Below are 24,394 nucleotides of genomic sequence, written 5' to 3'. Positions count from 1 at the left end.
GAGTTGTTTACAAATACGAAATTATGGGAAACAAAAGCGAAAGTTTTGCCTGACAATTGACGAATGCAGCGACAATATGAAGAATGACTAGAAGATACAATGAATATATAAAATATCGCTGATTTATATTTGCACTGGTAAGTACACGTCATCGTAAGTTTTACTTCAATTATGGTAAGCAGTAGACGTGTGTTTCGACATTAAACAACTCATATAACTGTGCAACATGAGCAACACAGGACATTTTTACGAAAAAACAATATAATCTGTGTATATGTCTTCCTCCTCCACCTCTGAAAGCGTTATAGTATTGTTTTTTAAATGTACGAGCTAATAAAAAAAAAACTCTACTTACCCTACAGCTAAATATGTATGACATTGCATTCATTACCATATTCATTACAATTACTCATCAGTTGCAGTAATTACTATTCTGTAATTCCACTCTCGATTCAGCTACGTATGACTCAACCTCAAAATCATTAGACTAGTTCATACCCGTTAAATAAAAATGAAGAAACTAGTAGATTTTGCTGTTGATATCAGTATAATTAAATATTTTTTTCTCTGAAAGAATACTGGTGTTTAAAAAAAAGTATCAGTCTCATAGTGGTGCCAATTTCAGATGTGTAGGCAGGCTCGGAGTTTATTTATCTGATTTATGAATTTCATGACAATCAAACTCTGCTGGCTTTTACTGTGTCCGTGGGTGCAGGTAGATAAAGCTGAGCAGGTGCAGTGTCTGAAGTTACACAGAGGTGTTGGCCGTGGGCCGTCAGTGGGGCACATGGCAGATGAAAGCAACAAGCTGACACTGCGGCGCCTGGAGGCTCCAATCCACAAGTTCATTAAAGTGGCTCTGCCCACGGACCTGGAGAGACTGCAGAAACACCACAATAACATACTGAAGGTGATGGCAGAAATCTGGCTGGACACATGATCTCGCCCTCACGTCCACACTCTTCTTATTCCTGGTCAACAGATGGACAACTGATACTTTCTCTTTTAATTCCACAGTATCAACAGAGCCAGCAATGGGATCGCCTGCATCAGGAGCACGTCAACGCCAGCAGAACTGTCCAGGTATATTAATAGAATGTGGTTAACTGGCTTACCACCTTTTTTTTTTTTTACAGACCATTAACTGATATATTCCAGGTGCTTCATAACACTAAACTACACGTCCAAAATAACCAGTCTCCTTCTCATCACAAACACACTAACAATATATATACATATATATATATATATATATATATATATATATATATATATAGATCTTGTGATGGCAGTTATTTATTGTGAGGATTGTTGGATGAGCGATGCTATTCACAATCTCTTGAAATTCCTGACGAAGCCTAACCTTGCAACATCACAACCTGTTATTTCTGTCTGAAAATGCCTGAACAATTTGTAGCTCATTCCAAAAAAAATATTAGTAGTTTTGCTCAACTGTGAAGTAAAGACTAGTGCTGCTGGTGGGACAACAAATGGACAGTGTTCCTCATGATGCTGCCTGAGTGAACGGAATGTATGCTCGTCGTCTGTTTTAGAGCCTGTTTGAGGTGACAACTTAGTCAAACAGATGCCTATTCAACCATGTTGAAACACAATGAACAAAGTGAATATTGTATTGGATGGAACGCCCACCTGTTATTAAATTATCATGTCACATGATAACTAGGATATAATCTTTATTACAACAAAACAACTACATCTGCTGAGAAATGCCATGAGATGTGCTTGAAAATATTCTGCGTAACTCTTATTAATCTGCAAAGGACTGATTACTTTTTAAGAACAGCCAAGACTTCTATACAGAAATTCCTATTTATTCTAACAAAATCTAGACAAGAAAAGAGCAAACCTTGCCAGAACCATCTCTTGTGTGTAAGTACTTGTGTACTTGGTACTTGTGAAGGTGAAATGCCTTGGGGGATGTTGTTGCCTGGAAGCAACCGTGTCTCTGAAGGTGAAATAATTCAAAAGAGACACACACCTATCCTCTCACCATTACCCTACAAATCCCAGGGAAACACACACAGAGTGCTTTCTCGTGTCTTCATGGTGTTAATACAGAGTATTGGGGTTAGTCGACTCTGCTTTAGATGTGTACTGTATATGTGTGTGTGCGTTTGTGCTTATGCTCAATAGATATAGTAAATATATAGAAAGAAGGTGGCTGAGTGTGTTTTTCTGTTGGATTAGGCTGCCCTTCTTTCTTTCTTTGTGTCCTCTGTCCCTCCTTGTAGAAAGACAGTCTGCAGTCTCTCACTTAACTGATGATCGACATGCACGCCCACTAGCCTAGCACCAAGCTAACCTCAAGAGGAAAACACAGGCAGACTCGGTACCCCCACGTTTGCCACAGCACCTACAGCTGACGCTGCACAACAGGAGAAAATAGTCAATACTTTTGTATCATTGTATCATCTACGATTGAGTATGTCGTTGTTTGCTTGTGCGTGTTGGAACTACTTACAGTCAAACTGACAGACAGGTGTCTGACCTGACTGTCTTGCCTGTTTAATCAGTGTGTTTTTCAGCTTCGTGCGTGTGAGAACAAGTGTATGCATGTATGTTTATTCATGGTGTGTAATTAGCAGAATGTGTTATCGGCAGCCTGTTGACCCCCTGAGCCCGGGTCGTGCTGCGGCCTGGAGGGCTGATGGCTGGGATGTAATCCTCCTGTCACCCTCAGGGCATGGCGGGATGAGGGGGTTTGTTTTCTCCAGCCTCATATCTGAACCTCATCAAACCCCCACCAAATCTCACACACTACCCCATCACCCATGACCAGATTAATCTATTTTTTTTCCCAACTGAGGCAACAGACAAGATTAACATGTATTTTTTTGGAGAAGGATTTTGAAGTTATGTAAAGTATATAATGGCTTAGAAGACTTATCAGGTTTTTACAAGGAATGAGCTGATACAATATGCAGTATTAATATCGGTCTGATACAGGTAGAAATCACAAGATCTGATATCAGAATTAAAAATAATAATACCAGGTTTGGTCCAAAAATCCTAAAATTTACAAAGCACCAGCTGTAAAAACGTGGCCTGTATTTATTATAGTTGGAGCGTTATGTTTTTGAAATTGCTTGTTATGGCTGAGCTCTAAATGCATCATCACAAATGTCTAATAGTGATAAAAACAACTACATTAGACTGATATTAGTATTTGTTGACACTCAAGGTTGTGATATCAGTATTCAAAAAGAAAAAGTGGTATCAAGTATATGCTATTGTACAATTTTCGTTTAGATTGTTTACATGATTGTGTTTAGAGTACTTTTATTTGTCCTTTGTGAATATCTCATCAAAGATGACTAACTTTGCCACGAATTGCCCACTGTATGATGTACTTTTGGACCATTTGTATCTATATCATGTGTGCTTTTGCTTTTACAAGTGAAGGTTTGTTTGTCCGTGTGCATTTCACTCACCAAGTTTGACTGAGAAACCCTTTTCTCCTCTGTCCCCCTGCAGCAGCTCAGAGCTAACATCAGAGAGATGGAGAAGCTGTGTGTCCGGGTCCGCGGCGAAGACGCCACAGCTCTGGAAGCTCTTGTCAAGCCAGTCAGAGAGCGAGCATCGACCGCCGCACGGGACTTCCTGCTTTTGCATTCTAACCCCGTGCTTCAGCCCACACCGCCATCACCACCACCTGCCGCTCAGTCATCCAGCTGTGTGTCCAGCAGTTGCCATGCTGATGACAATGAGGGCGAGGAGCTGATGTCTGGCAGACAAATACAACTCCGCCTTCCAGAAATTCCTGCAGATCAGAGTGCAGCTGAATCCTGGGATAACCTGGAGGAGGTAGAGTACATTAACATGTCTTCTAGCAATCATGCTATATTTTACAGTCATTTTATACTTTGTTATGATTAGATTGGTTCTTCTGTTTAGAAGGTAAGTGCAGGGTATACATTTCATCGTCCAGCATCTGTCAAAGAGATGACTTAAAACAAAAAGAAATAACCATGAAAATGTCAGTAGAAGTGGAAAAAAAGGTGAATTATTAATGGCATAAACCTGATCGTCTTGTAGTTTGATGAGATGCATGCTTCTTGTCCCCCGCCTGCTCCTCCGCTGTATACGCACAAACGCTCCCTCAGGCCGGTTTGGTAGTATTGCTTGACGCAACTTGTTTTCTGATGAAGAATGCAGCAAACAAATAATGTTACAGAGGCAGAAACAGGTGAAAACCAGGCTAAACAATTTCCCGTTTTTTTGAAGTTTACTGAAATCACCAGAGCCTTTAAACTGGACATTTTTTTTACCAGTTATTTTCCTGCACTGAATTAAAATTAAAGCACTCGACAAAAAGTAATTTAAAGTTGGGTCAATCCATTGTCAGTACTACACGTCGCATGGATATATGCATTACTCATCACATGTAATCATTGCACCCTCTCACTAGGCAATGTGTTTGTCAGTGTCCAACACAAACAGTGCTCAAACACTGTAGCTGTAAATTATGTCTGATTAACGTAAACATAATGGAATAAATAAAGTTGTTTTGTTTTTTTTCTTCTCAGGGCCTGAAGGAGCTGTGTGGTTTGGTGACCGAGTTCTCTCTGCTCGTCCATGTGAGTACAAACATTCGGCTCTGCCTTACATGTCAGCGCTGTGTGCATTTCTCCATCTACATGTGTGCACAGCTACGCCTGTGAACAAAAACAATGTGACGGAGACTGTTGGCCTACAGCGTTTCCAGGACGTAGTGTGTATTTGAGCAAGTGTGCTTGTGTTGCCTGGTAAGGATCCTCTGAGAGAAGGTTACACAGATCAGCTCAGGACTACTGCTGGGGCCCCAGAGGCCCTTCACCCAAACAAGAGCAGAGGTAGAGGAGTAGACGGGGGGGAAAGAGGGAGGATTTGGGGGAGGGCAGGAGGTTGTCCAAGGGGAGTAAGGAGAGCAACGAGGGATGCAAGCAGGTGGAGAACAGACGGCTCAGATTATCACTCTATCCTCAGGGATGGAGGGAGAGAAGAGAGGGAGAGAGATTAAGAGAAAAAAAAGAGAGTGAAAGTGAAGATGTACCAAAACAGAGAGAGGAATGAAGGGGGGGGGGGGACAGAAAGAGCGTAGACATGTTGTTGTGATGTCTCTGGGGTGAAAGATGCCGTTAGGGGAGTAATATTCAAGCGCTCAGCCACAGTGGAAACACTGAGTGTGTCTGAGTGTGTGGTCGTGTCTGTGTCTGTACATGCGTCATGTTAGTGGCTGTTCCAGTGTTTGTCTGAGTGTGTCTGTGCTTTTCTTTGTTTGTCTTCTGGGACCTTCAATTAACAACAGATCATTACAGCTCTAGCTTTCACCAAAAAAAAGACAGTTTTTAACTTAATTTTCTCAGTCGGTCCTCTGAAAAGAAACCTGACCACGAGGTCCATTTAATGGCTCCCTTGGAGCTTTTCATTATTTCGCATTTTTGTTTTTATTATTTGGTGCCATTTTACACCTTCATGAGAATACAGTAGAGCTGAACAATATGGGGGAAAATACTTAATTGTGATTTTTCTGATGGATATTATGACTGCAATTTGCCTTTTAAATCAAGCTGCAGTTTAATATACAATAACACTGTGTTATCAATTAGAATTATTGTCAATGTTTTTTTTAATTTGACATAAAATATAGAACAATGGAAAATAGAGTGATTAAAATGCAACCTTGATGAATTATTCAGGCCAAGAATGAAATAGTGTAAACAATTCTTCATTAGCAATATTAATATATATCACTTGTGTTTTTACACTTTTTTTGCATGTCAAGAAATACAAAACCACAGTTCATTGATTTCTTCAACCTTCACATATTTAATTATCTGATTTTTATCTAGGTGTAATTGATACTGACTGTGTTAACACTTGTATTGTGATAACATTTCAAGGTCGTTCTATTGTACTTGAGTAGAAATGACAGCAGATCTTTTTTTATATATAATAAAAATGCCAAATATTTTACATTTTCCAGCCACTCCACTGTGAGAATCTGCTGCCTTTCTCTTTCTTACGTCATTGTAAACAGCTACACATTTGAAGGTTTCATTCTGAGCTGTGGTATTTCGTATTTCAGTCGCTCCTCGCTGACATTCAAATGATTCATTGAGAAATCAATGAGCAGATTGATCAGATATGAAAATAGTTGCAGCTCTTGCATCATTATGTCCTGAATAGTGTGGCGCCAATAAATGATGGGCCTGTGAATCACTAGTCGCTAGACTTGAAACTGTCGTCCACAATGAGATTGCGTTTAAAATCTCTGAATCGTAAATGCAGGAAGCATTTACGTCGGGTTATAAGATACATGCTGTTGTTTTCTAGGAGGAAATGTGAGGAAGAAGAGGAGGAATAAGGGGGTGCAAAGATTGTTGTTTGGTCACTGTGTCTATCTAGGCCCCACTTGGAGAGAGACAGCTGCCACTCTGAATATTTCATTAGATCTACACGCACGCACACACACACGCACACACACACAGGTTTGCGAAGCTATTCTTCTTCCGTCACTGCATTGACTTGCATTCATTTGGACAGTCAAATCAAAGCGTTATCCCTAATCTTAACCATAACTAGTTGACACCTAACCAAAACCTTAAACTAACCACAATCTTAAATAGTTGCCCTCAACTTAACCAGTCCCTCAGGAATGAGGGTCTACCCTTTTATAACGACCAGGTCTTGGTCACCATGGGGACTATGGTCCTGACAAGGTCAGTGAAAAGCTTCTTGAGGTAATACATACACAAACACAAGGTTTTCATGACTTCAGGGGACATTACATTGACTTACATTAATTTCCTGGAAACATACTTAACCTTAACCTTAACCATAACCATAATTACTACTGGCCTAATCCTAATCCTAACCCTAAAACGTTTCTTCACCTTAAAATGTCGTCATTTACGTTATAGGTACTTGTTTTTTGTCCCCAGAGTCCCCATAATGTGACTGTGTAAACAGGTTTAGGTCCCCACAACATTAGTAATACACACACACACGCACATGGTATATTGTGCTGTGGAGCTAGAACTGGACACATAAGAAAACATATTCCATAACAGGTGGTTGCTCTTTTACATATGTATATGTATTATATGCATCTATGTGTGTGTACTTGTGTTTGTTACCGCTTTAGGACCTTTTCTGGTATAAACACTGACCTTGTCAGGACCAGAAGTCCTCATGGGGACCAAAACCTGGTCCCAAAAAGTCCTTAAAAGCATAGCTGTGCAAACCTCTGTCTGTCTATATGTGTGTGTGTTTGTGTGTGTGTGTGTGTGTGTGTGTGTATGTTAATTTGTGTCTCTCTTCTATATCAGTCCCAGCAGGAGAAGATTGACAGCATTGAGGACAACGTCAACACAGCCACTGCCAACGTGGAAGAGGGGACCAGGAGCCTGGGGAAGGTGTGTGTGTGTATGTGTGTGTATGCGTGTGTGTGTGTGGTGTTTGGGAGATGGGGAGATCGATGGCACTTTGCCTCCCAGCCATTCCACAGCGTTTGTCCCTATTGATCTGTTCGAATACGGAGGAAAGCTGCAATTAAGGAAATAGAGAGAAGAGAGGAGTGGAGGGGAGGAAGAGTGATAGAGAGGTAGGATGAGAGGTTGACAAGAGCAGGTCTATGCGTGTGTGTGTGTAGCATTAAGGAGGGCTTTGAATGACTGTTTAATAGTTTTTCAGGAGCAGCATTGAAGCGTCCAATGTCAGTGCGATACACTGAGTGTAACTGGGATAGACACATCAGTGCCCTTCACGCGCATTACACACTTGAAATTTAGAAATTTTGTCTGTAAAAGACGGAATGAATCACATGTTTTTCTCAAACTACAATCACGCACACAAGCACGCAGAGCAAAATCCAGTATTTCATTTTGTATTAAATGAAAGGAGAGCGATGCTGATCTATCAGAGGAATGTATTTGTTCTGATGCTTTGCTCACACTTTTATGAGCATCATGGTTGGACGGAGTAATACGACTTATTGTTGGTGAAGACGTTGAGGTATGTTGTGAACACTAAAATCGGGATGAGATTAAGAAAATCGCTGTGCATCTTTTGCCACGGTGTTCAATTCATACACATGACGACAAAATATATATGGCAATAATGTAATTTGATAGCGTGAGCGCCACAATCCAAGTATCGCTCCCTTGTCCTGGAGCTGCAGCAGCAGCAGTTTCAGACATATAGATGCATAATAATTTAAGTTCAGCTCGATCATATGTTTTTTTTTCACACAATGTCAATGTACTAGCAACGTTTATGAAATAATTGCTTTCAAATTCACCCAGTGGCTGAGACGGAGAGAGAGGTTGACCTCTGTGAGGTTACTGGTAGATGTAGTGGGCTGCACATTAGGTGAGGTGGTGGGGGTGGAGGCGAGATAAAGCAGATGAGAGGGATGTCAGATGTTTTCATGTGTTTGAAAGCTTGTAATCTGTCATCAGGACAAATGGAAAACACACACACACAGACACACACACACACACACACATTGACACACGTGTTCAGTCGCCCACATCTTCCACAACCTGTGCCCAGAGTCCTTTTAACTCGGCTCAGATGAAATTAAAAATTTCCCTCCACTGCCACAGGGTTAGGGACAAGCAACGCGAGCTTTTTGAACTAGATTAATTTAATGCTGAAGTGTTAATCAAGTGTGTGTCCCCGCGTGCACACGCACGCGTGTGAGGCACGGTCAGAGAATCAGTCATTAATTGCCATCAGCAAAGAGCACCTTCCACTCTGATGATAACAGCTGTAATAACACACAGGCCACATCTCTCTGATTTCTCCTAAACGAAGATAAAGAAGAAGGACTTTGATGCAGCGGTGGACGTGTCGGTTTACATTTGCACATGCAGCCTTGTTTGTGCTGGGGGTTTTTTTCTTCTTCTTCTTCCTTCTGTGGGTTGATGTGTGATCATGAAAGGTCTTGAAGCCACAAAGTACAAATAGAAGATGCGCGTCTGTGGCTCCGTGTTGAATTAACTCAACTAGGACGCACTTCTCTCTCTCTCTCCTGTCTCTCCAGGCAGTGGGCTACAAGTTGGCAGTGCTGCCAGTTGCCGGGGCGCTGCTTGGTGGAGTGTTAGGAGGTCCACTTGGCCTGCTGGCGGGGTTCAAAGTTGCCGGAGTGGCTGCCGCTCTGGGAGGAAGCGCCCTGGGGTTCGCAGGTGGCCGTCTGGTCCAGAAACACCACAAAGCTCAAGTAGATCTACAGATGAAACAACTGACAGCACCACCAGCAGCACCAGAGGAGCCTCCAGAGTCCAGCAAGGACAAATAATGTGGTTATTCCTCTGACCTCGGCTGGTGGTTAATTACTGAATCTCCTGTTGACTGAGCAATCAAAAGGACAAATCAAACCCAAAGAGATTCAGTATTTTTACTTTGCTTTTGTCCAGTTGTATTTCTGGTTCCACTGCTGCAATACATGCGTAACACTTTATAATAACTACACACTATTAGCATTAGTTAAGCATGAATACATATTGAATTCATAATTTGTAACACAGAACACAGTGCTAAATGTTTCACACATGTACTGCAGTCACTTGTAAGTCTATCAAAGAGCTGGTTTGTTGGAGGTGGATGCTGATTGGCTGCTTGAGTACAGCAGCTATTTGGACACTGTTCCTCAGCTGATGGGATGAGTAAAACATTTAGAACTGTGTTTATAAACTACATACGAATGAGTATTCATGCATTATAAATGATGAATTAAATATTTATTAATGCTTAACTAATGCTGATAGTGTGTACTTATTATAAAGTGTTACTGCAATACGGTGATATTTTAACAGCCTTACATAAGAGTTTTTTTGATGAGAATAGTGTTTCTGTGAGGACATGAATCAAATGCCGTAATGCACAAAACTTTTTTTTGTTTGCTGAACACAGCAAAACAGTTTACACTACAGCTGACGGGTGTGTTTGGGTCAGCCTCACAAAGCCTCTGAGCAAGTCCTTGGCACCAAGTAAGTTCTGTCAGTGGTTAAGTGAAATTCACTTCTGGAACTTGGTGGGCACTTCAGTCATACACCTCACTTTACCAGTGTATTGTTGCTGTTGCCTCCGTCTGTCTTGACATACAACTTATCACTTCCCGTGTGCAGTCGCTGGGCAACACAGGATGTAAACACCACTGTACTAAGAGCATTCACAGGGGCTGGCAGGCTTAATCATCACTGGGTGAAATCATTTGTCTTAAATTTAATCTGTTTTCAAGTAACGCACTACAGCTTTCACTATAATCACGCCTCAGTAATCATGTATGCAGCAAACAAGGTGCCAATATGAACTTGTACTACTGATATGTGGATATTTCTTTCTGCCAAATGTTGTTATATTAATAATGCAAAGTGGCACACCTTCAGAATTCATGTAAATTATACTGCGTTTACACACAGACCTGTTTGTGGTAAATATTTTCATTTCAACGTTGATATCTTTTATTCAGGGTATATGCAGAAATCCTGAAGTTAATTTCAATACCTTATTAAGACTTTCAAGACCGTCTAAAAATATTTTTAAAACCTTATCGCCAATTCAAGCTGTAATCAGCAACACGTTTAACTTACAAAACAGTTTTAATTTGCAATAAACTTGCATTTTCCCATGTCTGATGATTTTTCAGTTTATTTTGCGCGATTTCGGATGTTTTTCGCGCCAGGAGGAGCTTGTTCGCTATCGCAAGATGCGCAACGTCACATTCACGCGTGCGACCCCAAGCCGATCTTGCAGGGCGAGCATGGCTGCGCATCATTTTTAACAAACGCGAGGAGGGAAAGAAATACATTCATGCATACTCTTTGCAGTTACAGGCTATGGATAAAAAAATAAAATAAACTATGGACAAAATTTAAAATTGTGAGGGCCTTAAATTTCCAAAAATGTACCCCACGTACAGCCTGCTATTAGAAAGTAGTGATGTTCAGATAAACTGACATACAAAGCATCAGACAGCATCTTGTAAAATGATTTTTAATTTACTTTTTCATTTTTTTAAATCGGCTTCCCCTTCTGAGATGACTGGTTCAGAAATGGCATCACACTACCTGATGATGCTCTCCTGTATGTGGGCTGATATGTCACTAAGCAGGCATCTGTTGGCCTCAATGGAAGAGCAGGATGCTGACAGTACCAACTTAGCAATGGTTCCCGTTGCTCTTTAATGTGGCCTCCATTTTTGGATTCCTTTCAGTGGATCTCAGAGACGTAGACTTGTACCAAAAACCTCAAAGACAGTAAAAGAGACAAAGCTAGTTTTAAGAGGACTTGTATAAAGTGACAGACTGTTCATTACGTGGGTTTTCCCCTGTTGTCTACTTCTTCTTTTTTTCTTTTACTCTTTTTTCCCCAGCATGATGACACATTTGACAACAGGTTATAGCAAAAAAAAAACAAAAAACAGCCATTTCATAAATCCACCATCGTGTTAAAGTACACCATTTCCAAAACATGTTTTTCATCTATTTGTGATTCCCAGGAACACAATTCATCTTATGCAAATATTGTGCCTATGAAAAGTAGCCATTTCCCTTTGACCTTTTTACATTTTATCATTTCATAGCAGTGGAAGTAAGTCGACTTGAGACAATGACGAGCCGAAAACAAGATTGTTTTCATGTCAAATATAATTCTCCAGATTAGTCACGAAGTATAATGACGGATATTTCCGCTTTATCGAGTATTTGTGTCCTTAAAGACAACTCTTTTAAGATCTACAACGCTCTGAAAAGCCAATTTACAGCCATGCAGACCAATTTAATTTGAGGTACGGTCAACATCGTTGGTTTTGCTGTTTTCAGTGTTAATTTGACTTTATGTATGAGGTGCACGTCACTTCTCTTTACTGCTTCCCTCTGGTTCTTTCTACTATCACAATCATCTCCAGAAGCTGCTGCAAAGAAACCTCCACACAGCATCATGCTGCCACCAGCAGGCTTCATGGTGGGGATGGTGTTTTGTTACTAATTCGTCAACCTTGTTACATCCGCTCTGTTGCAGTGCTGTAAGAAGGTAAAATATAAAAAGATTCAAGGGGATTCAAGAACATTTTCTACAGGCACTTTAAGAGACATCATAATCTATTACCATTTAGTACCAGAGGAGAGAAGGCGTGCATCTCAATAGGCTGGAGTAGCTCTGTCTCTTTATCTCCTGTTAAGTCATCACTGAAATTATGTTAAGTCTACCAAGTAATTCAGCATATGCTTCTATTCCTTCAGAACGCGGTGTGTATGTGTGTGGAGAAGATATGGAGATACACTTACTTCAAACAGGCATATTTTCTTCTAACTTGTGCTATACAAATTATTATACTACGAGTTGGTCATTTTGAGATGCAGCCATGAGGTCGGTGAGACTAAATAAGTCTCCTATCAGAGTGAACTGGATGACCCACAGATACAACCATACAACTGGAGTAAAGGAACAGTTTTTGGAGGGGGGGGGGTTTCTGTTAGAAAGCAGGGTGGTGAAAAATAAAAAATAAAATTAAGAATACTCTGCATTTAATTTAGACCAACAATGAGACTCCCATGTAGCACAAACATATTTACAAGCTCCAAAAAAAAAAAAAAAAAAGTAAAAACACTTCTATTGATGTTGAAATGTCCCAAACCCCCTGCCCACACACATTTCTACTTAACCTACCCTTCTTTCATTCCTTTTAATCCAAAATAAAAACTGTACGTGAAAGACGTATGAAAATATAGGTTATTCCAACATGGTTGTGTCATGGACCGTGCTCCTCTCATCTCCTCTATTTCTCCTTCCTCTTCATCAACATCCTCCTCATCTCCATCTCTCCCTCATTTTTTTCAGTAAGGGTGTTGGGTGTTGCTGATCTGTCCCGCTGGCCTGTCCCAACACAACCCCCCTCCCAGACCCCAGGGCATGGCATTGAGTCACAGGATCACTGAAAGACTGTCCAGGTCACAGCTCATCACGGTCCCTTGTGAGGATGGTGTATCGAGTCTCGCTGGGCGCCAGCTTTTGAAAGGAGCTATCAGGAGGACTGCTGGCAGCTTCTCCCTCCATCTCCACCTGATGTCAAATTAGAAGCAAATGATTCAATTTCACATGATGAAACAAACCCAACTATCAGTGACTTGACAGTGTGTGTGTGTGTTGTAGTTTAAACCTGTCCAGGTGTGCTGTCTGTGGGGTCAGGACCATGGTGAAACTCCCGGTGAAGCTTCCCAGAGTGAAGATCGAGCACAAACTGTCTTAACTTGCCAGGGATACTGCAAATAATAAAGAAATACAATTAGGGTTTTACGTTTGCAAGCACTAGTTGGTTGTTCTGTACATCACTCATTTTAGCAGGAGAGCTAACCTTTTCACAATCATGTACAAATCTGCAGGGCTGCAAATAGGGTTGGATACCGAAAGCCGGTACTTTTTGTGCATCATATTTGTGTCGGTGCTACCGAGTACTGGTTCACTTTTAATGAATCGGTGCCAAATTTCAATACTTGATACGTCTAGGCGGGCGCGTGAGAGCACGAGAGCTACGCGCTGCGAGACCACAAGAGCACGACCGCAATAATGACGAGCTGAAAGAGGTACCGTTTGGTACCAGAATCGAGTTCCAGGTACCGGTACCCAACCCTGGCTGCACATAATGATTATTTACATAATACCACTGTTGATTAGGTTCTTGTTGTCGTCATTCGTTGTGGTCAATAAAATGTCAGAATATGTTTAACATTAGTGTTTTCAAATGTCTTGTTTTGTCCACAAACCAAAGTTAAATCAGTTTGAATGATTCCTTATTTACACGAAGCAAAGAAAACAGATATAATTCACATTTAACAAGCTGAAAAACAAACAAACAAAGAGCTTGATTCATTCATCATCAAAAAACGTTTAAACCGATGAAGTGACTATTAATTGATCACCCAAGACTAAAAGACACATTTCTAGTCAACTGAGTTTCATGTGCTGATGCTGGGAATCAGCAGATCAAGAAGACAGATGTTTGACATGGTGGATCCTCCACGTTCCACATTCATACTTTCTGTCCACAGAGGTTCCTGAGGGTTCACGTGATGCAATTTCATCACTTACCCATTTCCACAGTGGCTCATATGGAACCGACTCAGATGAACACAAGCACGCCTCCAGTTTGAGTCTGTTTGGACCCATGTTAATCCTAAACTTCTATCAACTGTGCATGTTCCCAACACGCTTTTTTCCCCTTGGACACTTGCTAGAGGTTATGAAAGGACGTCCACTGGTACCCACACATGTACTACTCTCCGTGCTCATGCAATACAAGGAGATAAAAAAAAAGGGCACACAGCTACTGGAATGAAATTTGAGATCGGGTACACATGCGTCGAATGCGAGACAGATGTGCAGTATGGAAGAAACTGCAGGCATGTACACGCATTCAGAAATACAAAGTGGTTCTCTGTGGACATCAAACGCCACGGTATGACCAAGCCCTACAGTTTTCTACCTTAGACAATTTACATTCTCATTCACACATCAACGTCGGTGGAGCTACAGCACAAAGCAGTAGCCTGCCTGTCAGGAGCCAGAGATCAAACCCTAAAAAGTGGAAATGTGCCTCGCACAGAGCCTCAAAAATCTAAATATGAAACCATCTTGCCATCGGGCACAGCACACACCCGCCAACCAAGCAGTCGAAATGCAAGTCTGACCCGGGGCTAGGGCATTTGCATAAATATCTAATTGCGATTATTTTGACAGGAAATGCGATGGCGATACGATCCGTGATATCAGAGGGAATGGTACATTTTTACATTATTATCCTCATTTTCATTCAAAAAACATATTTAAAAGGATAAATGTGTGATATTTGTGCAGATCTGTGAGAAACAAAGATGTTCTCTTCAGTCTATAGAATAAGATGTGTATCAAGACAATAATTCATCTAAAATTATATTTTGACATTTTGGCTTGAACAAATATTGCACCTCCTCAGATTTGAAAATTGCAGTAAGCTGTATTGCGATTCCGATAAACTTTGGATTAATTGTTCAGCCCTACCCACGGCATTACTGTTCCAAACCGTACTGTACCAAACTGAACTGTTACACGATGGAAACATGGCTTAAAGCAAAGTAGTACAGGAGGTGGCCCGGAAAATGTGGCGGTCAGTGAGATGCAGCAGGACATTAACTGTTCTGTTACGTAAGGTGTTTTAAGGAGCATGAGGAGGATGCATTTGGATGTGGTTTGGAGAATTTTACTCAAGTACTGAAACATATGTCATGAATGTTTGAATACAATTTTGCATTAGGTTTTTTTTTTTTTTTTTAAATGATCTATTCTCATGCTAGAATATTTAGGCAACATATTTGAACTTTTTCCATTTAAACTCTTTTCCTAAAAAGTAAATTTTTGTTCGAGTGGTTCCCGGCATAAAGCACAGCAATGGTGTGTCTGACAAAAGCATTCCTCTACAGCAAGTCCAACAAGACCTGCTGGAATTACAGAGCAGGTCAGACTTTTACTGTTGATACGAGACAAAGGAGCTCGTGACACGAGTCCCTGCGGACGCGTCATGAAGCCACATTAATCCACATCAATGTTGCTCTGTGACGTGTGCTCATTAACGACAGGTCGTGAGCTGCTGTCATTTCACAGACGGAGCTGGTTCTCGGACACAGCGAACCATGCGTGTCGGGACAACATGCAGACACACAAATGCGTGTATATAACATACACTGCGCTAATATAATTACAAGCTGTGAGCCACACGCAGTGGTGGTGATGTGATGAAATTAGGTTGTGGAGGCTGGTCAGTCCTCAGGGCTTCTGTCTATCTGATCAGACTCTGATTGGGGACCGGGGGGAGGCAGAGAGGTGGGGTGGGGTGGGGCAGAATAAATGAGATTAAATTAGATTAGACTGGATTAGTTTAGCACTTATTGCACGTGCCAAATCATGTCACATTAGCTCTGGTGTCCTGGCGCGTTCATAAAGGACAGATTTTAAGAGGTGTGACATTTCTCTGGTGTTCAGTGCGTACTGGACTGTGGTGTGTGCTTCTGTCCCAATGTGTGTGTAATGAAATTAACTTTTTTTCAATAGAGCCGATTATGAACAATTTCACATGAGGGTAAATGATATCGTTTAGCTGACGAGGGTCAGGCAATAACTATTCAACAGTGTCCAAAAATGCCCAACATATCACACCTTCAGTGTTTGACGAGTGAAAGATTTATGTTACAGGTGCAGCTGTGGTACGTTTTCATTTATTCTATGGCCTTTATTTGCATTTAAGTTAGCATTACCACCAACCCATAACTTCGAATGTTTGGGACAGACACAAATTAAACTACACACAACAGCCACTATATCCTGTTCAAATGCATGTTAATGCAAGTATCTACTCAGACAATCACATGACAGCAACTCAGAGCATTTAGCCATTTAGAATGACCTACTGATGCTCGAACTGAACATCACAAGGAGGAAGAAAGGTGATTTAAGATATGGTTGTTTGTGCCAGACAGACTGGTCTGAGTATTTCAGAAACTGTTGACACACACCCATATCTGGTAATTACAGAGAATGGTTCAAAAAACGAAAGTATCCAGTGGGCGGCAGTTCTAAAAAACACCTTCCTGATAACAGCGGTCAAGGGCGAATGACTAGACTGGTTTGAAATGAAAGACAGGCAACAAAAACTCTAAACAAGTCAAATACACAATAAAAGTTTCCAGACTACCGTCTCTGAATGCACAACACATCAAGCCTTGAAGCACATTGGGCTACAGCAGCACATGACCACACCATGTGCCACTCTTGACACTTCATTCGGTGACCTGTGTTCCTAATAAAGTGGCCCGTGAGTGTATATTGTGTACATTTAAGCAGCCACATAGACAATGTATCCATATGCAGAACAACAAACAACATTTCGTAGTCAAACTGTGAGAGGAGGGACTTACTTGATGTCTTTAAAGTCTGGAAAGACATACATATGTCTAAATGAGTCAATAGCTATGACCGGGCAGTCAGCTGGAGTTTTCTGAATATGGAGCAGAGGATGACGGAACTTGTCACAATCTGCATGAAGGAAGTTTATAGACCCTGAGGAGGAACAGAGGAAACATTAAGGATGGCTTGAAACCACTTTACTTTTTTTTTGTTATCTCCGATATACCAACATTGAATTCCTGAAAATTTAGTGATTTACCTCTTATAAACAACTAAGCTGTTAACGAGACAGCTAGTGCTAATGAATTTATCACAAGCCACTTCAAAAATGAAAACATTAACCACCCTCAATCACATGACGTGATGGTGGACATCTCCATTTAGAGCAACCTGCCCATGTTTGGTGAAGCATTTAGGTCATATTTGGGATTTAAAGATCTTTTTGACTTTTTTTTCGACTATCTGATCCAATGACATTGGGAAATATTAGACAATACAGATAGCCAATTGCCTGACAGGTAAAGACAATGTACTCACCTTTCTCACTGATGAGCTGGCGAGCCACTTCATGTTGGAATTTTTCTAAGCTCTCTGTGTCGTCTTGCAAATGGAACAAAATTAGGAAAGGGATTCCCTCCTCAGTGAGCTCCTGGAAGAAGAACAAACGCACAAAGCGTCAAAAAACAGATGAAATCCAGGCTTTTATGACGCTCAGCAGATTGACTGTCCACAGACTCCGGGCAGTGTATCTATGTATCCATATTTAAACATCTATCAGACCAAAAAAGCAACAGACTATTATCATGTCATGCTGTCAATGCTTTTAACGGCAAAAAGCAGACAAACCTCTCCATTTTCAAAAGTGATCTCCCTGACCAGAGGCACACACTTGTCCTGGGTCCAAGCATAAGTCAGGTCAAAGTTGGAGAGTGAGCCGAGGTAGATCATGTCAGGAGTGTGCTCGCCATGTGGTTTGTAGATCACATTGTCTCCACTGAAGCGCTCGGCCTCAGAGACAGCACTAGAGGAAAAGCAGTTGAGAGATGTTTAGGATTGATAAATATCAGGGTATATGCAGGAATCCTGAAGCTAACATCGATATCTTTTTCAAGAGCTTCTCAAAATATTTTAAGACCTTATCGCCACTTCAAGCTATAATCAGCAACACATATTTAACTTTAGTTTACAATTAAATCTATAGAGCACAACCATACAAACAACAAATCAGGAACAAAGCTTGAAATAATACATTAAACCAAAGACAAGATTTATTAAAGGAGTTAATTTTGTGCGATTTCGGATATTATTTTGCGCCAGGAGGAGCGCATTTGCTGCCACAAGATGCGCAACATAGCGTGTTACGCGCACAGATCTGCGCTTCCTTGTTTTTAACAAACGTGAGGAGGAAAATAAATACATACATGCATAATTTTTGCAGTCAAACACTATGGACTAAATTTAATACCTCATGAAATCACAATTAAGACCTTTTAATACTTTTTAAGACCCCGCGGACACCCTGAAATATATAAAACAGAAGAATATTAAAACATTGGCTTAAGTATAAACTATGACTCACCCAAAGGCAGCCGAGAATGTGCAGTCATCTCGCAGAATATTGGCAACTTTTTCATATGTGTGGTAACCATCAGAATCCTTTTTTTCAAAGTAACCTATGATATTTCTCTTGGACTTCTGTTTAATAAGAAAACAAAAAAGGTATGAATAGATGATATGCTGTTATGATGACAAAATCTTTTTTTTTTTATAGCCTGCACGTGTGTATTTGCCACTTACATCCAAAGTTTTAATCTCATCCAGTGAGTTCAGCTCTTTCACGGGGTCAACCTGCTGCTGCCGGATGAAGTCGGCAATGGCCACCACTGACCTCTGACCCCTGTATTCCCTCTTCATCATCATCCCATTGCGGAACAATTTCAATGTTGGGTACTTGGTGATGCGGTACCGCTGAGCGATGTCCGCTGTACGCAGAGGCAAAGAAAGTATATAAAGAAAGACAAATCAATTGATGAAGAGGAGGAAGCAGAGTAAAAGCACATGGGGATGGGTGGATAAGGAGCGGGGCAGTGATAGAGATGGCGGTTAAACCACATTCTGAACAAAACATTGCCTTCAGAAAGCTTGCAGCTCTGATCTCCCACATGAAAGCTGCCCCCCCTGCTTAGAGTAAATATTCTCTCTGCACACAGTGAATGAGAGCATGTGCGCTTGTGTGTGTGTGTGTGTGTGTGTGTGTGGCAGGTGTCAATCTCTCTGCGGGGTGTCTCTAAGCCTCCAGTCTTCACAGGATGCAGCAGTTTTGTCATTAGTCTTCAAACAGTTTGCAGGTCATCAATAATTCTCTTTAATTTGCTTTATCTCAAAAGGCTGAGGATAGTGGTTTGTGTGCCTGTGCTTTGGTGTGTTGGTCATCTATGTGTACATATGTCTATCAAATATAGTCAGAGTGTGTAGAGTGTGAATGTGCATTTTTGTATTACCTATAGGATAACAACAACTAGGATGCCCTAGCAGTTTAGGCATTAAAAACAACCAATTTTTCTTAATGTGGATAATATACTCCACACATCATTTATATAAACTGTAATGTCAGCTCCAACATTACTAATAATTATTTGACTTTGTTCCACATCCCTATAAAACAAATTCTAACTGGGTTTTGCTTTTTTGTTGTTAAAAATAATCAATAAATGGTATGGCTTGATCTTTATGATTTTAAATTACATTCCAATGTTTTATTAATTTAAAGTTGACAGATGCTTCATCGGTTTGGTGTTTTCTCTGAGTTAAAGGGGGACTGATTAGATGAAATGGGAAGAACAGGTGAAATAGCACTTATCGAGTCTTGGAGACTCGGGGGACCAGCTCCAGTCTCCAAGCCCTGTGACTCATTTCATTTTCACATCGGGGACAAATAAGGGAGGGCAAACACCTAACAGATTGAACATTTTTGTCTGCTTGATTTTAAATCGTTCAATGTTTTAAACTGTTTTAATTTCTATAATGTATTTTGTTTTAATTGCCAATGTATTTCCTTGCCTCTGTTAAAGCTCTATGAACTGCCTTGTGTAAGAATATCACTATACAAATAACCTTGCCTTTATGCAGGTGGTACTTTTCTTGAAAATGTTAAAAAGAAGACTTTCTTTACTCACAATGTTGGTCACAGTCGACGCGAGCGAACACCACCTGCTTTAAGTCCGGGAACTCCTCCCGCACGACGTTAGAGGATTCCTCAAAAATTGGATGGAGCATCTGACTGAACCTACACCTGCAGGGTTAGAGTTGGAGTAGAGTTATACAAAGTGAGCTCAAAAAGGCTTTCAGAAAAATAAAATCATCAAAATCTCTACCAACTATGACACCAATATAATAATTTTTTTGGATCGTGTAGCAATGACAGGAAATTCTGGCTACAAGTGAAATTTAAATTTCAAAAATGACAGAGATCCAGTGTTTGTGAGAGAGAAATAACACACTTACCAGTCGGCGTAAAAATTCACTAATGCTACCCCAGCATTATCTGCAAGAAACAAATAAATATATAATTTAATATAAATAAATACAAATTATTGAATAAAATCAATGTTTATTTTACTAATCCAATTAAATAAAGGAGCGTCTATGCACAAACATGTGACATAAGTGCATCAAACATAATATACGTAGGCTACTTTACAGGTCATTTGAATATCATAATAACCTAGATGTGGCTAGATGCGATGACGTAAAGATCCAGGAATGTTTAGAAATGATAAGGAAATGATTGGTCAAATGTCTCTGTACAAACCACATTTCCCTCCAGCTTGTTGATTGGATTGACTTCATAATAGCTTCATACGAAAGAGGAGGCAAAGATGGAAAATAGGCATCTCTTAACTCATTTTCAGTGCAGAACTGCCAGTATTTGACAGCATTTTGACTGATTTTCCAAGACCCACAAAACAGTGTGTTCTATGACGTACGATGTAAACACGGAAACTAGCAAAAGAAAGAGTAGACTCTTTTCTTTCATCAGACATCACTGGCAGTAAGGTTGTATTTGAATTGACGTATAAAGACGTCAATGGCAGCCAATGAGGTAAGGACATTTGCCAAATAATTATAATGACAATGGGAATGTCTGCTTATTTACTTTCTTAGAAAAAAACACATAGAAGTATCAATCAAATCCAAACAGCTGTTGTCTATATCATTACATGACGGCATCTTCTCAAGAAACATTCACGTTCAGGACATTTTTCTTTAATACACTTTTAGTTAAGTTGTGCATCTTACTTAAGATATCATCGATGTTGCCCGAGTCCAGACTGATGATTTCTGCTACACCAGCACTTGAAAGGCCTATCACCTGCAGACACATTGGAATAAAATAAATCAGCATAAAACCATGAAAAACAAAGATGCACTTAACATGGCGGAAAGAAGAAAGACAGAATGGACAGACTGGACAAACAGGTCTGTCAGCAAAGAGTCAGCATAGATTATTAGCATGTTACAATATCTGCCAAAGGCCAGAATGAGGTATCAGCCAATTTCTCATGGATACATTGGATTTCTCAATAGAAAAAAAATCCAATCCTTTGAATAAGCTCTCATTCACTCAGGCGGTTTCTTTGACGTCTTATCAGTGACATCTTACACATGGGCTACAACCAGAAAAATTTCAATATGCACCTTAGGCATGGTTCAAACGGCTTTTCCAAGGTCTATTTACAATGACTTTATTAAAGAGAACTCAGCATTAGTTTTAAACATAGCATGGTCCAAAATCTGCATTGTCTCATCTTTGGTATATATATATTAATTAAGAACACGTTGATGATATTTATTGTCATATATCACTGATGAGACTGAAGGGTACTGAGGGGCTCTGGGGGGGGAACAACTGCCAAGCAAAAACACACAAGGTAAGTGTAGTCTAAACTAATGCAAAAGCCAATGTTTATCAATGCAGACATCAAAACAGAAGACGACGATCACTCCAAGATCAAAATATTTCAACAAGACTTTGGCTTTAAACTTAATTATGGACAGATGTATGTAATATTTGGTGTTACTCATTGTGTACTCATTTTACAACTATAGGCATAAGAATGCAGCAAATAGTTGCAAATGCAAACATTTGGATTAAACCTTAATCAGTTGCTGCTACAAGGTTGTCAAGAAGCATCTGCTAACTATGGAATTTGAAACTAGAACATTCTGCTTCTTCTTCCAATGTTTTCCAGCAGGATGTACACTGAAATGTGTAATGCTGCCCTCCACAGCTCAAAGTTCTTAATAACAGTTCCCCCACAGGGAACTGTTATTAAGCCACCAACCTGTTATTAAGCCCATTAAGCCCCCAACCACACCTCGAATTCCCTATCACAGTTCAAATTTGTTTAGCAAAGTTTTTCTGTCACCTCCTCAATTCAAAGTTTTTTTTGTTGTTGTTGTTTTAATCACAAATTCTCCACTCAACCATCCTCTTAGCTACTCATTCTCACCCCACTCACTTCTTATTTCAACATATCTTCTGATATTTTGGTGCAGTAACATTACAAATAAATTAATTAAGTTTGACCAAACTGAGGCAAAATGTATCCATGTGGACTCACCTAAAAACTTGTAAGTGAATAAGATATAACATTACAGCTGTTAAATGGTTGACATGGGGGTTTTAAATGTGAAATGTCTCCCATTCTAGATTTAGTTTTTGCTATTATACCTCACGACCATGAAGAGAAAGTACAACCTAGCATCCAAACGCATCCATCCAGTTTGGTCACAAGGCCAGAAGGACAGTCTCTGCCTGTTTTGGTTTCACTTTACAATTAGTTCAATACTGCATGATAAAGAAAGGCAGCAAACCCCTCACATTTCAGAAGCTGGGATTGGTGAAAATTTAGTGTGAACAATTTACTTAAGTTGACTTGTCATTTATTTTAAACAAATATTTTAACTGACTAACCTGTTGACTATTTACCCAAAAAGTTAGTTGTAAATGAATGTTCAAGCTGCTTAGAAAAACATTGCACCATCCCAAAGCCCAAGCTGACATCTTAAATTTTGGCATGATTTGTTTTCATCAGATTGCATTCCACAACATATAGATATTCAACGTAGTGCCATAAATGCCAAAATATATATATATATATATATAATGCTGATTAGAGCAGCAGGGATTCAGATAACATGGACATTTTACACCGACTAAAATCATTTGGTTATCAAAAGAGCTGCTTATAAATATTCAAAAACATGTTTCCTGTTTCTCTGAAAGTTGAACCAACACCACAATGAAGATAAGATCAAAACCATGTGAACTTTCTGTTCACCACACAGAGTGACAAAGCAGTAAACTATTGAGAAATATCACAGTTAGATCGCTTTAACATTTGTGAAGATACTTCTGTGCAGCTTGGATGCAACTTCCAAGTTTCCCTTACAGGCCCAGACTGCGCCCTCTCTGGTTCCGGCTTTTCAGCCAATAAGAATGAGCCACAACAGAGGAATTCACCAACCGGCGAGGGTCAATCAGAAACATTATTATATCCCATCAATAACTTCGTGTATCTTTACAGCAGCAGATATTAAGTCGAAATGAATAAATAAGACCAAGCATTACAATAAATGTTTTAACTAACCGTGCTTTAGCAATAGCATCCCCCTCCCAGCTGTCAGCAAGTGGTAGCATTCAATACTAGCTGACCGCTCGACTTCTCTACAAACTTTGTCTGACTTCAACTCGTGTGTTTTCCACCTGAGAGTGAACATTGTCTTATAATAGGCGCACTGCTTTATACGAGATGGACTATGGATGGTTAGAACACCACAGGTCGTGGCATTTAACAATACCGGCTAAGTTGATACTGCAGCTGAATAAGTCGATTAAATATGAAGAGGTGCAGATGTTGTAACGCTGTTCATCCTGGTAGATAGACACAGCTTTGCAGCAGAGAGAGTTTTATCACCTCACCAATTAAAAGCCACGTATCATGCCAGCAGAGACTCATCGGTTAGCTAGCAGCTAACTAACCTTAGCTTAAAGCGGCTACTAGTTAAGAGTGAATTACAAAGCTGCGAGACGGAGGCTTACCAGCAATATAACCGTGACGTAGCGGGTTTCCAGGGAGGAAGATGCTGCTAACAGTTTCATTGTACAGTGGAGTTATTTCTGAGGTGGTGGTGGTGGTGGTAGTGCTCTTCAGTCTTCCCAGTCTGTTACGACGCCGCTATTCTCACCGCAGCAGGAAACTGGCGGCGAACCGATTTCACGGTGACCACGGATGCGAAGTGGCGTTTCCGTGTTTTTCTTTGGCTTTGTGGGTAATGTAGTTTTTGAAGTCAATCCACAAATTCGGCTGGTCGTTGAAGAAAACACCAAACATGGCGGCGCGTTGCTGTGTGACAGTGGTGGGAGTTGTAGTATATTTGTAATGCAGAC

At 40.3% G+C, this 24,394-nt stretch overlaps 2 protein-coding genes across 2 annotated transcripts; one reads left to right on the top strand and one right to left on the bottom strand.

The window, feature by feature from the left end:
* stx17 (syntaxin 17) lies at nucleotides 1-10,576 on the top strand. Its single transcript, XM_083895995.1, has 7 exons — nucleotides 1-137; nucleotides 716-910; nucleotides 1,018-1,083; nucleotides 3,496-3,825; nucleotides 4,548-4,598; nucleotides 7,332-7,418; nucleotides 9,050-10,576. The coding sequence occupies exons 2-7, from the start codon at nucleotides 788-790 to the stop codon at nucleotides 9,302-9,304; spliced, it is 912 nt and encodes a 303-aa protein (XP_083752121.1). The 5' UTR covers nucleotides 1-137; nucleotides 716-787; the 3' UTR covers nucleotides 9,305-10,576.
* A 409-nt stretch (nucleotides 10,577-10,985) lies between these two features.
* On the bottom strand, nucleotides 10,986-24,157 carry erp44 (endoplasmic reticulum protein 44). Its single transcript, XM_083885890.1, has 11 exons — nucleotides 24,047-24,157; nucleotides 21,241-21,313; nucleotides 20,446-20,485; nucleotides 20,118-20,233; nucleotides 18,739-18,923; nucleotides 18,521-18,636; nucleotides 17,788-17,962; nucleotides 17,479-17,590; nucleotides 16,953-17,094; nucleotides 13,166-13,268; nucleotides 10,986-13,068 (listed from the first exon to the last, which is right to left on the bottom strand). Exons 1-11 carry the CDS (start codon nucleotides 24,104-24,106, stop codon nucleotides 12,958-12,960), a joined length of 1,233 nt encoding a protein of 410 aa, XP_083742016.1. The 5' UTR covers nucleotides 24,107-24,157; the 3' UTR covers nucleotides 10,986-12,957.
* Between the last annotated feature and the right edge of the window lie 237 nt (nucleotides 24,158-24,394).

Source organism: Microchirus variegatus (genome assembly GCF_963457635.1).
Source record: "Microchirus variegatus genome assembly, chromosome: 1".
NCBI classification, from domain to species: Eukaryota; Metazoa; Chordata; class Actinopteri; order Pleuronectiformes; family Soleidae; genus Microchirus; species Microchirus variegatus.
Note: the sequence above shows the minus strand (reverse complement) of the source record. Positions and strands in the feature narration are given on the sequence as shown.